At 43.8% G+C, this 14882-nt stretch overlaps 1 protein-coding gene across 1 annotated transcript in view; it reads right to left on the reverse strand.

Moving 5' to 3' along the window:
* POLR1B (RNA polymerase I subunit B) overlaps positions 1–14882 on the reverse strand; it is a 32437-nt gene that overhangs the window by 9117 nt on the left and 8438 nt on the right. Inside the window, exons 4-10 of the mRNA XM_045079140.1 lie at positions 14356–14488; positions 12908–13044; positions 11821–12044; positions 10651–10822; positions 7635–7806; positions 6156–6437; positions 5142–5275 (exon numbers count right to left, since the gene is read on the reverse strand). Coding sequence (XP_044935075.1) covers positions 5142–5275; positions 6156–6437; positions 7635–7806; positions 10651–10822; positions 11821–12044; positions 12908–13044; positions 14356–14488 — 1254 coding nt within the window. The remainder of the gene's footprint in view (positions 1–5141; positions 5276–6155; positions 6438–7634; positions 7807–10650; positions 10823–11820; positions 12045–12907; positions 13045–14355; positions 14489–14882) is intronic.

A 14882-nucleotide genomic window follows, 5' to 3' on the forward strand; every position in this document is an offset into this window, starting at 1 on the left:
AAAGAAAGTTCAATTAAGGAGCGACGTGTTTTATATCTATCTCCTGCCACCCAGGAGGTAGGCAGAATGGGGAAGGAGGTCAAATATAAACAGCAGTATGAGGAAATTAGTTATGCCAGTAACTTCCTAGTGCCCTGCCAGTCTCATCACCGCACAGAATGCCACTCACCCAGTATCCAGAGCTGGCAAAAGCCCTACTTTCGGGGGGGAGGCGGGGCACAGCCCTACTATGTGACAAACTGGTAATGGGGAAGACTCAGGGAAAGGTAAACCAAGAAGGTGTGTGTGAACGAACACACTAAGCAAAAGTTTGTCCTCTGATGTCCAGAATATAGTACGTTACTGGTTTTATTTTAAACCTGTTATTCAATGGGGGTGCCTGGGCGGCTCAGTCGTTAAGCCTCTGCCTTCGGCTCAGGTCACGATCCCAGGGTCCTGGGATCAAGCCCTGCATCACGCTGCCTGCTCAGAGGGGAGCCTGCTTCTCCCTCTCCCACTCCCCTTGCTTGTGTTCCCTCTCTCGCTGTATCTCTTTCTGTCAAATAAATAAAATCTTTAAAACAAAACAAAACAAAAACCTATAAACTGTACTCAATGAAAAGGCCCTTCTACCTGGAATTTAAAAAACAACAAAACTTTCATTGATCAACTCCTGGGTAAATATGAACCCACATTACAGAAATGTGAAAAAATAATGAAACCTATATATCAGAACTTAAGGGCGGTCACAGCTAATTAAGTCATCAAAAAAAATAGATGGGTTAAAATCTTAATGCAAAAGCTAAAAAAAAAAGCCAACAGAGACACACAAAAACACACAAACTCCCTACAAGTTAACAAAGATAGAACCTGCAATTAATGAGGTATAGCATGAAAAAGATTCAAAACAACAAATCAAAATTCTTGGTTCTTAAAAAGAAAAAAAAAAACCCTCACTTAAACTAAACAAGAAGAAAAGGGGACACAAACACACAAATGTGCTGAGTAGGAAATAACAACAGGAAAAAAACATTAAAACTAAATTTTAAAATCATGGGTATACTCTGCATACCTATAAGAAATCAAGATGAAATGGATAAAATGCAATTTAACAAAACAGACCTCAAGAGAGGTAGAAACCCTTTTAAAAGATGATCAATTTCCATATTAGAAATAAAGGTATCCAGAAACTACCCCCAAAGAAAGCACTTGCCAGACGGTTTCAGAGGGGAATTCTAGCAGACTTAGACCCAGATAACCCAATGCTCCACAAACTGTTCCAGGGCACTGAAAACAAAGGAAAACTTTTTTTTTTTTAAGATTTTATTTATTCATTTGACAGACAGAGATCACAAGTAGGCAGAGAGGCAGGCAGAGAGAGAGAGGAGGAAGCAGGCTCCCTGCTGAGGAGAGAGCCTGATGCGGGGCTCGATCCCAGGATCCTGGGATCATGACCTGAGCTGAAGAGGGAGGCTTTAACCGATTGAGCCACCCAGGCGCCCCAAAGGAAAACTTTCTTTCTTTCTTTTTTTTTTAAGATTTTATTTATTTATTTGACATAGAGAGATCACAAGTAGGCAGAGAGGCAGGCAGAGAGAGAGAGAGGAGGAAACAGGCTCCCTGCTGAGCAGAGAGCCCGATGCGGGACTCGATCCCAGGACCCTGAGATCATGACCTGAGCCGAAGGCAGCAGCTTAACCCACTGAGCCACCCAGGCGCCCCAAAGGAAAACTTTCTAATTCTTTTTATAAAGCAGATACTCATGTCAATGAAGAAAAAAATCCACCAAGACCAAGTGAGATTTATTCCAGGAATTTAGGATTCATTATTCATCACTATGACTAGAGAATGATGATTATTAGGGAATAAATTAATATAATACACCCAGTACACACCTAAGGGAAAATATTACAGATTTGTCCCCAAACAGACCCAAGAACGAAGCACGGAATTACCGTATGATCCAATGGTTCCGATGGGAGGCAGACACCCAAAAGTTCTAAAAGCAAGAATTTGAAAAGGTACTTGGACACCCGGGTTCATAGCGGCTGTATTCACAACAGCCAAACGGTGGAAGCAACCCAAGCGTCCACCAATGAATGAATGGCTCAACAAAATGTGGTATATACAACGGGATACTCTTCTGTTTAAAAAAGGAATGTGGGGGTGCCTGGGTGGCTCAGTCATTAAGCTTCTGCCTTCGGCTCAGGTCAAGATCCTAGGATCCTGGGATTGAGCCTCACATCAGGCTCCCTGCTCATCGGGGAGCCTGCTTCTCCCTCTCCCACTCCCCTTGCTTGTGCTCCCTCTCTCACTGTGTCTTCTCTATCAAATAAATAAATAAAATCTTAAAAAAAAAAAAAAAGAAAAGGCTTAGAGAAGCTTCTACTTTAAAAAAAATAAATAAATAAAATAAAATAGGAATGCGATTCTGACCCATGCTACAACATGGATGAACTTGGAAAACATTATGTCGAGTGCAATAAGCCAGACACGAAGGGACAAATATTGTATGATTCCACTGACATGAGGTACCTAGTAAAGTCAAAGTTCACGAAGAAAAGTGGAAGAGCGGTCCCAGAAATCAGGGAAGGGGGAAATGGCGAGTTCCTGTGGAACGGACAGGGTTTCAGTCTGGGATGACGAAAACCTTCCGGAGATGGACAGGGTGATGGTTGCATAATAGTATGAATGTGCTTAATGGCACAGAACTTAAAATGGTTATAATGGTAAATTTTATTATGTAAATTTATAAACAAAACCAAAGGACAGGGACTTCTGGAGAGGGTGGAAACGGATCCAGTTTGAGCATCAAAATGAGCAGCAGCAATGGAATACTCATGAAATGAAACAAGCATCTTATAAATCAATGCTGATGTGAATAAATAAATAAATGGAGAAGGGAAAACTCTGCTTACAGAACAGCAACTCATAAATGCCGAAGGAACAATAGAGTTAAGAAACCATCTGGCAGCCATCACAGTAGTAACAAACTCAGCAAAAAATCCTCAATAGAAGAGTAGTTTTTTATGTTTTTTTGTTTTAAGATTTTATTCACTCATTTGACAGACAGCAAGAGAGGGAACACAAGCAGGGGGAGTGGGAGAGGAAGAAGCAGGTCCCCCGCGGAGCAGGGAGCCCGACATGGGGCTCGATCCCAGGACCCAGGGATCATAACCCAAGCCAAAGGCAGACACTTAATTGACTGAGCCACCCAGATGCCCCAGAATAGTAATAATTCTGCAAAGAAGTCACCAGTTCGTGGGGGAGACTCTAATGAGGGCATGGGCTTTCATGTAGCTTCCAAATCTCTCTCCACAAGTTACTAATTACACAGAAACTGGTAACGATGCAGCGGGTCAACCTAGAGACTACAACCTGAGAGTGATCATAATTAACATAGCTTCGGGACAGGCCAGCCTCATGTGCCTCTTGAAAGCATATCCTGAATCACATCATCAGAAAGTTCCATGCCCACATAAATTAAAGAATATCGAATAACTGGCCTGTAGGTTTTGTTTTGTTTTTTTAAAGTTAAGACCTGAAAGGCTGAGGGACTGTTCCAGAGTAAAGGAGATGAAAGCAACATGGTAACTATATGTAATACATGCTGCCCGGGGCCCAGCCCAGGATGGCGAAAACAACACCATAAAGGACCTGACTGAGACAACTGGGATCATCTGAGTTTCAGGGGCACATTCCACTACCCTGATGCTAAAAAGTGTACAGTGGGGCGCCTGGGCGGCTCAGTGGGCTTAGTGTCTGCCTTTGGCTCAGGTCATGATCTCAGGGTCCTGGGATCGAGCCCCGCGTTGGGCTCTCTGCTCAGTGCGGAGCCTGCTTCCCTCTCTCTCTCTCTGCCTGCCTCTCCGTCTACTTGTGATCTCTCTCTCTGTCAAATAAATAAATAAAATCTTTTTAAAAAAATGCGTGTTGGGGCACCTGGGTGGCTCAGTGGGTTAAGCCGCTGCCTTCGGCTCGGGTCATGATCTCAGGGTCCTGGGATGGAGTCCCGCATCGGGATCTCTGCTCAGCAGGGAGCCTGCTTCCCTCTCTCTCTCTCTGCCTGCCTCTCCGTCTACTTGTGATCTCTCTCTCTGTCAAATAAATAAATAAAAATCTAAAAAAAAAAAAAAAAATGCGTGCTATGATTAATAAGGAGAGAAACTCCTTGTTCTGAGAAAGAATGCTCTGCAATTTTTGTGGAAAAGGCGTCTTATCTGTCTACCACCCTCAAATGGTTCAGAAGAAAAAACTATGTACCTGTTTATAAAGAGCGTACAAATGGATAAACCACGTAAAACGTAACAACTGGTGGAACCAGGGAATGGGTACATGGGAGCTCTTCCTGCTGTTCAAACATCTTTACATTTACAATTATACCAAAGTAAAACAATTTTAAAAACTAAAAAACCAAAACTAAACCAAATAGACCAGAGCACGAACTACAACCCATTCTGTTGCCAAAGAACAATTCTTTAATGCTCGTCATCTCGTAACGGCACTCTCGTTAGGAACATTCCAAGTAAGTTAGTTAAAAGATGTCATTCTATTTGATTTTTTAAAAATATACTTTCAAGATCCAGAAGCCAACAGGACATGACTTGTATCTTGCCTATCTTTAATATTACTTGAAATACAAAGAAGCTATTTTGAGGCCCCCTATAGGCCACTAGTATTTATAAAACAAGAAAAGTTAAAATTTGTTAGAGGTAGGGCCTCAAGGAAACTACCAAAAAAAAAATGCTTTCAGGTCAAAGTATCTGTCACTGACCCCAACCTACGAGGCCAGCACAAGACAAGACTCTGTGACTACAGGGGATGTACGGGCACCTTTGTATCATTTTTTTTTTAAGATTTTTATTTATTTGTTTGACACAGAGAGAGAGAGATCACAAGTAGGCAGAAAGAGAGGGGAAGCAGGCTCCCCGCCGAGCAGAGAGCCCGATGCCGGACTCGATCCCAGGACCCTGAGATCATGACCATGACTGGAGCCTAAGGCAAAGGCTTAACCCACTGAGCCACCCAGGCATTTTAGGAATTAGCTTCTGATCTCCAGACCCTCTGACCACTCTGGACAGTCCTGCGGCTACCTCAACAATGAGAAAAAGACTGACAATGAAGATCAAGACATAGAATAATTCACCAAGAGGCAAGATCACCTTATAATGTCGGAGCGAATCTGCAATGCTAGGAGCGAGTTCCTTATCCACCCAGCCGAGCATGACGCCATCCAGCAGGACAGGGTAGCACTCGCTGTACGGTCGGTGTGGAGTTCCGTCAACTGGAGTGACCCCTGGTGAAACAAACACACAGAATGCTCACGTCGGAATGCTTTTTTCCTACAGCCAGAAGTCCCTCCAGGTGGGCTCAGCAACCGCTTCGTCATTTTAGACAGCTAGTCATCTTGTCTCTAAACCACATTTTTTTATTGCTTTAGTGTTTCTAAGTCACTGCATGAGGACACATGAGCAGCTAGTGACTCTGTCTGGGGGGAGAGCAGCTGGGGGACAAGGGTATATGTATACCTTCTATATTTTGAGCTGAACCATGGAAACAGATGAACTTTTCCCCCAAAGCCTAACTACATGTGACCCTCATTATTTGTGGATTCCACACTTGTGAATTTGTCTACTTGTTAAAATGTATTTGCTTTGTGGGCGTTCCAGGACATTCAGCCAAAGCAGAGAGAGCAGCCAGAAGATCCCCGGGAACAAAGACTATGTTTCTGATGGTACAGACTAGATTACTCCTTTTCAACTGTCTTCCTGAAAAATGACAGGGTTCCATACTTAGAGATGTAGCGGTCAAGAAATCAGATGCACAGAGAGTGACCCAAAACGTTATTTCTGATATTCAATACTGAATGCTGCTTTATTTCAAATGCTTTGACATTTTTTTTTTGGTTGGGGGTTGGGGAGGGGGGTTGGGGAGGGGTGTGTGTGTGTGTGTGTGTGAGAACAAAACCATATTTAATTCCTCCTTCACTCATTTAAAACAAAAAAATGTACCTGTCCTATGGAAGAGCCAAGAGATCAGACCAACTCCAGCATAGAAGAAGAAACAATTCTTACAGGAATTCTCTGCTCAGCCTCCAAAGAAGCAAACCTTAATAGTTTGCACTTGTTCAAACCCACATACCCAAACGAGACGGCTTCTGGCCACACCCCACATACCCAAGCTGCACAGCAGAGCGGGAACAGATGCCGTGTACGCAAACTGTGTAACAACCTCGCACACAGCAGTCAAGTGGTTCATGAGGCCGCAGGGCTCCCCGTCTGGGGTGTGCACAGGACACAGGAAGCCCCAGGACTCCGGCAGCAGCCTGCGTACCGTGGTGGTCCTCATCTTGGCAAAATCGGCCCCTCTGTGCACACAGCGGAAATGGGAGAGATAGCGTACGAAGTTCAGCTTATCAGCCACAACACAAAGGCCAGAATCTTGCAGGAAGCCAAGACCTTCATAAAACAAAAATCATTCAGAAACAGGCTCAACTTAAAAACACAAGTCTCGGGGCACCTGGGTGGCTCAGTGGGTTAACTCTGCCTTCAGCTCAGATCATGATCCCAGGGTCCTGGGATCGAACCCCGCATCAGGCTCTCTGCTCAGTGAGGAGCCTGCTTCCTGCTTCCCTTCCTCTCTCTCTGCATGCCTCTCTGCCTACTTGTGATCTCTGTCAAATAAACAAAAAAAACTTAAAAAACAATTAAATTAAATTAAATTAAAATTAAAATAAAAACACAAGTCTCTTTTGATTTGAGGCTCTGAGGACAAGCACCTCAGGGCACGCTATAAATTACACAGTGCGTTATTAGAAAGTTTATTAGCTCTCCTGAGTGGGAAGAGTTTACAAAAAAAGGCAGTAAAACCCCCCAGACTTCCAAATTATATCAGTCTGCTGGTTCTCTCTCTCCTCTATGACTACCTCCTTAGGGGGAAATGTTAAATGAATATGAAACAGCAAGTAACTAAATGGGACCCATCATTGAGGCCGGGAGAATGTGTAAGAAGTTGTTATCCTTAAGAACAATATGCACTGGGGGCGCCTAGGTGGCTCAGCGGGTTAAAGCCTCTGCCTTCGGCTCAGGTCATGATCTCAGGGTCCTGGGATCGAGCCCCACATCAGGCTCTCTGCTCAGCGGGGACCCTGCTTCCCTCTTTCTCTCTGCCTGCCTCTCTGCCTGTCAAATAAATAAATAAAATCTTCAAAAAAAAAAAAAAAAAAACTGCATTAGTACCATCTGTTTGGGGAAAAAAAAAAACCCACAAAAAACAAAACCAGCATATTTCTGGGTTCTCAATGACCACCTAAGTCTTCCAGGCCTTTCTAAAGCACCTGATTTAGGGACAGGAACACATCTACAACCCTCCCAGACTATCTGTCCTGGTGATTGCTCCTCACAGAGCTACGCTGTCTTTAGTATTCTGGAAAGAGCCACAGAGATGCACGTGACAGCGAGAAGTAGATTTAAGCTCCACGGACGCCTTGTCTCAAGTCCTTCAGACCGAAACACATTTGTCAAATTTACAACATGAAATCGGTCTTTACTGAAAGGGACAAGATCACTTTCAAAAAGAACCTCTCTTAGCAATATATAAATCTACACTGAGCAAACGCAGTGCAACTAAAACAAAGCCAATCCGTTTAGTTTTACCTGTTTTAGAACGCAGATTTCCAGTAGCAAGAAGATACTCAAACGGCTTTGTAAGGTCTGTTCCCAGATTAAAAATCTTCATCAAATTTTCAGTGTTTATGGACACATTCGTCTTCTGAGCCCTCTTGTCTAGAGCTATTTTAATAGATATTAACCAAGATTCCATTTTTTCCTAAAATAAAATTTAAGCCATTACATTCAAATTATTCATGTTTTGTATTTACTCCCATGTAATCTGTACATTTGCAACAAAGGCCCACTAATTTATACATTTGACATGGAAAATGTCTGGCCTATAAACCTGAAAACCATGCACTATTATAGGTCAGGCATTCTTATTTTTTTTTTTTTTTTAAGATTTTATGTATTTATTTGACAGAGAGAAAAATCACAAGTAGGCAGAGAGGCAGGCAGAGAGAGAGGAGAAAGAAGGCTCTCTGATGAGCAGAGAGCCCGATGCAGGGACTGATCGATCCCAGGACCCTGAGACCATTACCTGAGCTGAAGGCAGAGGCTTAACCTACTGAACCACCCAGGCGCCCCAGGTCAGGCATTATTAAGATAGAATCTACAAACACCTGTAGATGAGAGTTTCTCCACCTCAGCACTACTGACATTTTAGCTGGATAGTTCTTCATGGTGATGGGCCCAGCATGCATGTAGGATGTCCAGCAGTGTCCCTGGCCCTAACCCACTGGAGGCCTGTAGCATCCCCCAAGCCGTGACTACCAGAACTGTCTCTGGGCACTGTAAAATGTCCCCTGGAGTGGGGCAAAACTGCCAGTCAACACTCTCGACACTAGTGGTTTGCTCTGGTGTTAGAGTGCTTTCATTAAGATGCTCTTATCGGGGGCGCCTGGGTGGCTCAGTCAAAAAAATAAAGTTAAAAAAAAAAAAAAACCAACTTTAAAAAAAAGAAAAAAAGATGCTCTTATCAGAGGCGCCTGGGTGACTCATTAAATGTCTGCCTTCAGCTCAGGTCATGATCCCAGGGTCCTGGGATCAAGCCCCACATCGGACTCCCTACTCAGCAGGAAGCTCCTTCTTCTCTCCCACTCCGCTGTTTGTGTTCCCTCTCTCGCTGTGTCTCTGTCAAATAAGTAAATAAAATATTTAAACAACCAAAAAAAAGGGCTTTTATCAAGCGGTCAGAACAGCTTCGACAGGGAGAAACGGACAACAAAAACAAAGCTTTAAGACCAAGCAGCAGCCTGTTGTCCTACCAATTAAAACAACTAAAAGGAGGTCAAAGTCTCCAAATGACACCCAAAATACAAGATGGCTGACAAACTAGTAGAAAAGACTGACTCTTCTCCCAGAAATCTGAAACACAATGGAAAATAGAAAAGAAAGAAAAGAGAAGAGAAAGTCAGGCAAGCAAGATCAAGAGACATGGGGAGCAGCTCTGCAACCCAAGACAGGAGGAGACTGGGGGAATGAGGAGCTAACCTCGCTCCCTAGTCACACATTTGCCTCCTGTCACTTTGTCGTTAACTTGCTAAGAGAGCAAGCAGCATTTCTTGGGCATGTACTGTATGCTGGCCCTTGGCATATTTACTTAAGCCTCACAACAAACTTTTCCTCAAGAAGCAGTGCATCACAAGACCACTTGGGCCAAACGTATTTCAGTATTAAGAATTTTCCAGACTCTAGGGCACCTGGGTGGCTCAGTGGGTTAAGCCTCTGCCTTCGGCTCAGGTCATGATCTCAGGGTCCTGGGATCAAGCCCTGCATTGGGCTCTCTGCTCAGCAGGGAGCCTGCTTCCCTCTCTCTGTGCCTGCCTCTCTGCCCACTTGTGATCTCTGTCAAACAAATAAATAAAATCTTAAAAAAAAAAAAAGAATTTTCCAGATTCTAGAAAGGTAGCAGGCGCACAAACCTAACACCTCTGATAAAGACTGAGGCACTGAATTGTAATCAAACACAGTTCTACAGTGAAACATACAAACTGTCACACTAAGTAGAATCAGTAAAAATTATAAATAGTCCCCTGGACTGCAGGTCAGTTTTTCCTGCCAAATTGCGTTCTTTTAGGTTCTCGCACTTTTTGGGACTAGGTGTGAGTCCCCAGCTGACTGGGGACTTATATGTAAAGGCTGCACACAACAGAGCAAGAGAAGCCAGAGAGGCCTCTCGGGAGCCTTCCTGAGAGGTCCACCAGCCTTCCCGCTAAAAGGTTGAGGCGTATGAGGCTGAGCAGACGATGCTAAGGGCAGGGAAGGGAGACGTCACAGAAGGTGAGGCACGGCGCCCACCTGATCTGTTCTCAAGTTCAGCAAGGGCAGCCCGGCACTCACTCTTGCTCCCTCACAGTTGAGAAGCCTTAGCCCTCAGAACCAAGCACAGAAATGACAGACACTTCAATCTCTGCAGGACACTCAGTGAAATGGCCAATGCAAGGCTATGATTCAGATTAGGTCACTGTCATGTACCTTCCTGAAGATTCTTATTGTGTCCCACGTTCAGAGGTTTAGAAGCTTAAAACAAAAATGATGCAAAAGGAAATGACACATGGTTAGGCCAGTCACTCGGGGTCATTAATGTTACAACCAAGATCTGCTACTGTCTTCACTTAGCCACTAAGAAACATGAAGGACTTTTTTTTTTTTTTTAAAGATTTTATTTATTTATTTGACACAGAGAGAGACAGATCACAAGCAGGCAGAGAGGAAGGCAGAAAAGTCAGAGAGAGAGCAAGGAAGCAGGCTCCCCGCCGAGCAGAGAGCCCGATGGGTGACTCGATCCCAGGACCCTGAGACTATGCCCTGAGCCAAAGGCAGAGGACTAACCCACTGAGCCACCCAGGCGCCCCATGAAGGACATTTCTGAATTTGGTATAAACTAAGATCTTTGATCAAGTCCCTTACTGCTCAGTAAACACAGAAAAAGAAAAGGCGGACTATGTAACACACCCAAACTACAAATCATAACCATGCAGGAAACAATACTGCCGGAAACTGCCACAGTATTCCACGAGAAGGGCAGCTGGCCGGGGCGAGAGCAGCAGGCACTTACCTTCAGAAACATGAGGAAGAGCTGACCGGGCGTCAAGACTTCCTGATTCACTAAACTATCCGGACTGTCCTCCATGCACTCTCCTTTGGCTAATGCAAAGAGCTTCCGGGTCATGAGACAAAGCATATAAAACTTTTCCGTATTGGATTTCAGGTGGATACAGACGCACTGGCTGTCAAAAGAGAAAGCAAAGCTTTTTAAAAAACCATTTTGTTACTACTCGTTCTTGATGATCTACTGACCAAGGGGCCTGACTCCTCTTTACCTAGAAGAGCTTACTCGTTTTCAAAAAATTGCTTTTCATCTTCACTGGCAACATAAGCAAAAGGACAGCACATCGTCACAAGGTCCAGAGCTGTGCTGGACAACATGGTGTGTAAATGGCCACCGGCCATTACATTTAAATTAATTAAAATTATTTTTTAAATGATTTTATTTATTTATTTGACAGAGATCACAAGTAGGCAGAGAGGCAGGAGGGGGGGGGGGAAGCAGACTCCCTGCTGAGCAGAGAGCCCAATGTGGGGCTCAATCCCAGGACCCTGAGATCATGACCTGAGCTGAAGGTAGAGGCTTTAACCCACTGAGCCACCCCAGTGACCCAAATTAATTAAAATTATTAAATAAACTTAAGAATTCAGTTTCTCAGTTGCACTGGCCATTCAAGGGCTCCTGATGGGTCTTGTGGCTACATACTGGATGGTGCTAAGAACTAGACAGTGGTTACAGAACCCAGAGTCCCTGCCTTGGGGAAACAAAGGGACGTCCTGCCTACAACTTTCAAATGTTGCACAAAGAAACATGTTTGTCACATGCAGAGAAATTACGAAAGCAAATGTAGTCAAAATGATACCAAATAGTGAATGGAAGTGTCCACCATACTATTTTTGCAGCGATTCCAGAAATCCCAAGTTGTTTCAAAGTAAAAGTGTAAAAGTACAATAAAATAAAATGAAACTACCATAAAAGAAAAGGTGAGGATGGCCATGAAAACACAGGGCTAGCCCCTACTTCCTTAGACCAGAATCCTACCTGCAGGTCCATTCTGAGCCCCAGATGACACACCAGCATTAACTACAACCAATAAAAAGAACCACTGACACCTTCCGCCCCACGGAAAAAAAAAAAAAACAAAACAAAAAAACGCAGTTTAAGCAAAACCACACATACTTAAACAGAAACTCTGCAGCTTGTTCATTTGGACACCAGTCAGGAAGACTGAGCTTGACTCTGAAGCGTTCACCTAGATAGTTAAGAACCTGCTTTTGTGTGGAACAACCCTCTTCCATGACGATCCTTAACATCTGAGAAACGGAGTTCCTAAAGAAAGAGTCCTCCTCTTTGCCTTTCATGAGCTCCTGAAAAATCTGGTAATCGGAAAAGCTGACAAGCGCCTAGGAAAAAAAAAAGAAAAAAAAGAAAAGTTTTCTTTTGAATTACTCATAATAACTAAACCATTTTACCCATTTAGTAACAATTTTCTATTTTTCTAAGATCCAAGAAAAATTAACACTCCACTATGGGTGAATGGAAATGAACTCTCCGAGATAAGATTTTAAGTTGTTACGGCGTTAAACAGAGATTGCTAAGACATTCTGCATCAGTGACGCAAAAGAATAAATGCCTAGACATTGTGACTTGCTGAGATGCTGTTATTCTAGATACGGTAGATAGGGCTCTCATTAGAGGCTATATGGTAAGACGGCAAGAGGGCCCCAGTGAGCCTCGCCTTCTGGCATTCACAGCCTTATGCAGCCTCCTCCCAAACTAAGTCAGCAGTGGCCCGTGGGACCAAAACAATACAGAGGAAAGGTGGATGTGTGACTCTCAGGGACAGGTCATAGAAGGGACTGCAGGTATAGCCTTGCTAACTCAGCCAGTCCAAAGGCCCATGCGGAGGAACTGGGACCTCCCACCAATAGCCCATAATGATGGGCCAGCTGTGAGCGACCACCCTGGATGTGGACCCTTTGCTCCTAGTCAAGCCTTTTAAATGACCACAGTCCCTACATCTCACTGCAACCTCCTGACATCCCAAGGCAGACGTGTCCCCCAGTCCCAGCCACTTCCAAGCTCCCGGCCACAGAAATAGTAAGAGGGAAATGTTTACAGATGGTTTAAGCCACCAAATTTTGGAGAATTTGTTATTGAGCAGTGCACAGCTGGTACAGCATGAATACCGCTAAGGAGACCCTATCCATCCATTCTGCACAGTGAAGGTCTTCATAGCAAAAGAAATATATTCATGAAGTCACACCTTAAGTGCAAATCCCAAAGGAAGAAAAAATAGTTCTTTCCGATAAATAAAGTTCAACATAACCGTGCCATTTTCCAAGTAGTGAAGGTTCATATTGACTGCAGAATGTTCCTCCCTCACACAGTGCATTGAGACTCCTATTGAAACAAAGCAAGAAGTCAAAAACTCAGTAATATTGTAACTGCTTCTGTCGTTTTTTCTTCTGAATAATGTTTACCCTCTTAAATAAAATTTTTTAAAGATTTTATTTATTTATTTGACAGAGAGAAAGAGACCACAAGTAGGCAGAGCAGCAGGCAGAAAGAGGAGGGGAAGCAGGTTCCCTACTGAGCAGAGAGCCCGATGCGGGGATCGATCCCAGGACCTTGAGATCATGACCTGAGCCAAAGGCAGAGGCTTAACCCACTGAGCCACCCAGGCGCCCCTATCTACCCTCTTAAAAATAGAGCCAAATCATGAAGGTTGGCAAAGACTGGCAACCAAAAACGTCTCCATTGCCGAATGTCCACTAGGGTGCAAAACCTCCCTGGTTGAAAACCTCTTAGTAACCGAAGCTACAGAAATTTAATCCAACTTCAAAGTTTCTTTCCAGAGCAGGGTCCGTGTCTTATAACACGTTGTATCACTGGCACCCTGTGAAGCCTGATCACATAGCACTTTATATCCCTCATACCCTGTGGAATCCAATCAAGAGATGATGGCTTGATCAAAGAGTTCAAATGGAGAAAAGCAGAATTTTAGATTTTAAGTTTGTTTGCGTTAAGCAAAGATCACTGAGACACTCTGCATCAGTGATGCAAAAGGATAAATGACTAGACATTGTGACTTGCAGAGTTGCTGTTATTCTAGACCTAGTACATCGGGCTATCATTAGAGGCTGATTTTTAGCTCAATTATTTAACTGCAGGGCTGCCCAAGAATGTAAAATGTTGTCTAAGAAGCCAGGCCTGGTCACAGAGAGTGCTCAGAGTCCAGGTGGCTGTCTGCCAGGGACCCCAAGAGGAATGCCATGGCAGCCTGCTCCAGGAGACTTCTGAGACCCATACTAACCTCTGGTAAAGTCAGGCCAACCTCCATCTTTGTAAGCAATACCATAAATACATGTGCTCTTTCAATGTGAAAAAAAGAACACATAATAGAAAGTAGGGTTTTTCACTATAAATTCTTAGCACAGAAATGCATACTAGAAAAACAAAACTTCTCCTTTTTTTTTTTTTTAAGATTTTATTTATTTAACAGAGAGAGAGATCACAAGTAGGCAGAGAGGCAGGTAGAGAGAGGAGGAAGCAGGCTCCCCGCCGAGCAGAGAGCCTGATGTGGGGCTTGATCCCAGGACCCCAAGATCATGACCTGAGCCAAAGGCAGAGGCCCAACCCCCTGAGCCACCCAGGCGCCCCAGAAAAACAAAACTTTTCTAAAAGAACATTCCAAAAGTCACTACAACTTACCATACTGAGTATAGCCAGGCCCTCTGGTTTTCCATTTTGGTCTGATCATTGCAATGGGGAAATTCCTCCGAGGCATAATCAACATTCGGATGACTTTTTCAATGCCATTTATTATAAAATAGCCTCCCATTTCCTGCCGAAGAGATGAATTATAATTTGTTAAACAAAGATACATTAATCGTAATGGACACTGGGAAGGGAATGCCCTATAGTGAGAGCTGTGAGTTGTGTAAAACTGATGATTCACAGACCTGTACCCCTGAAACAAGTAATACATTTTATGTTAATTAAAAAAAATAAGATACATTAGTTATAAACATGAAACTACCTGCCAGATATAGTGCCAGGTACACACGGAGGCGGAAGGGTCTACAGATCCCTTGGAAACTGTATGGAATCTGTTAGTGTGTGAACCAACAGTCTTCTCAAGTACATTAAAAAGGTTCTGGGGGGGCACCTGGGTGGCTCAGTGGGTTAAGCCGCTGCCTTCAGCTCAGGTCATGATCTCAGGGTCCTGGGATCGAGTC

The sequence above is a fragment of the Mustela putorius genome, unplaced genomic scaffold, assembly GCF_011764305.1.
Source record: "Mustela putorius furo isolate JIRA1106 unplaced genomic scaffold, ASM1176430v1.1 tig00000281_pilon_pilon_pilon, whole genome shotgun sequence".
Taxonomy (NCBI): Eukaryota; Metazoa; Chordata; class Mammalia; order Carnivora; family Mustelidae; genus Mustela; species Mustela putorius.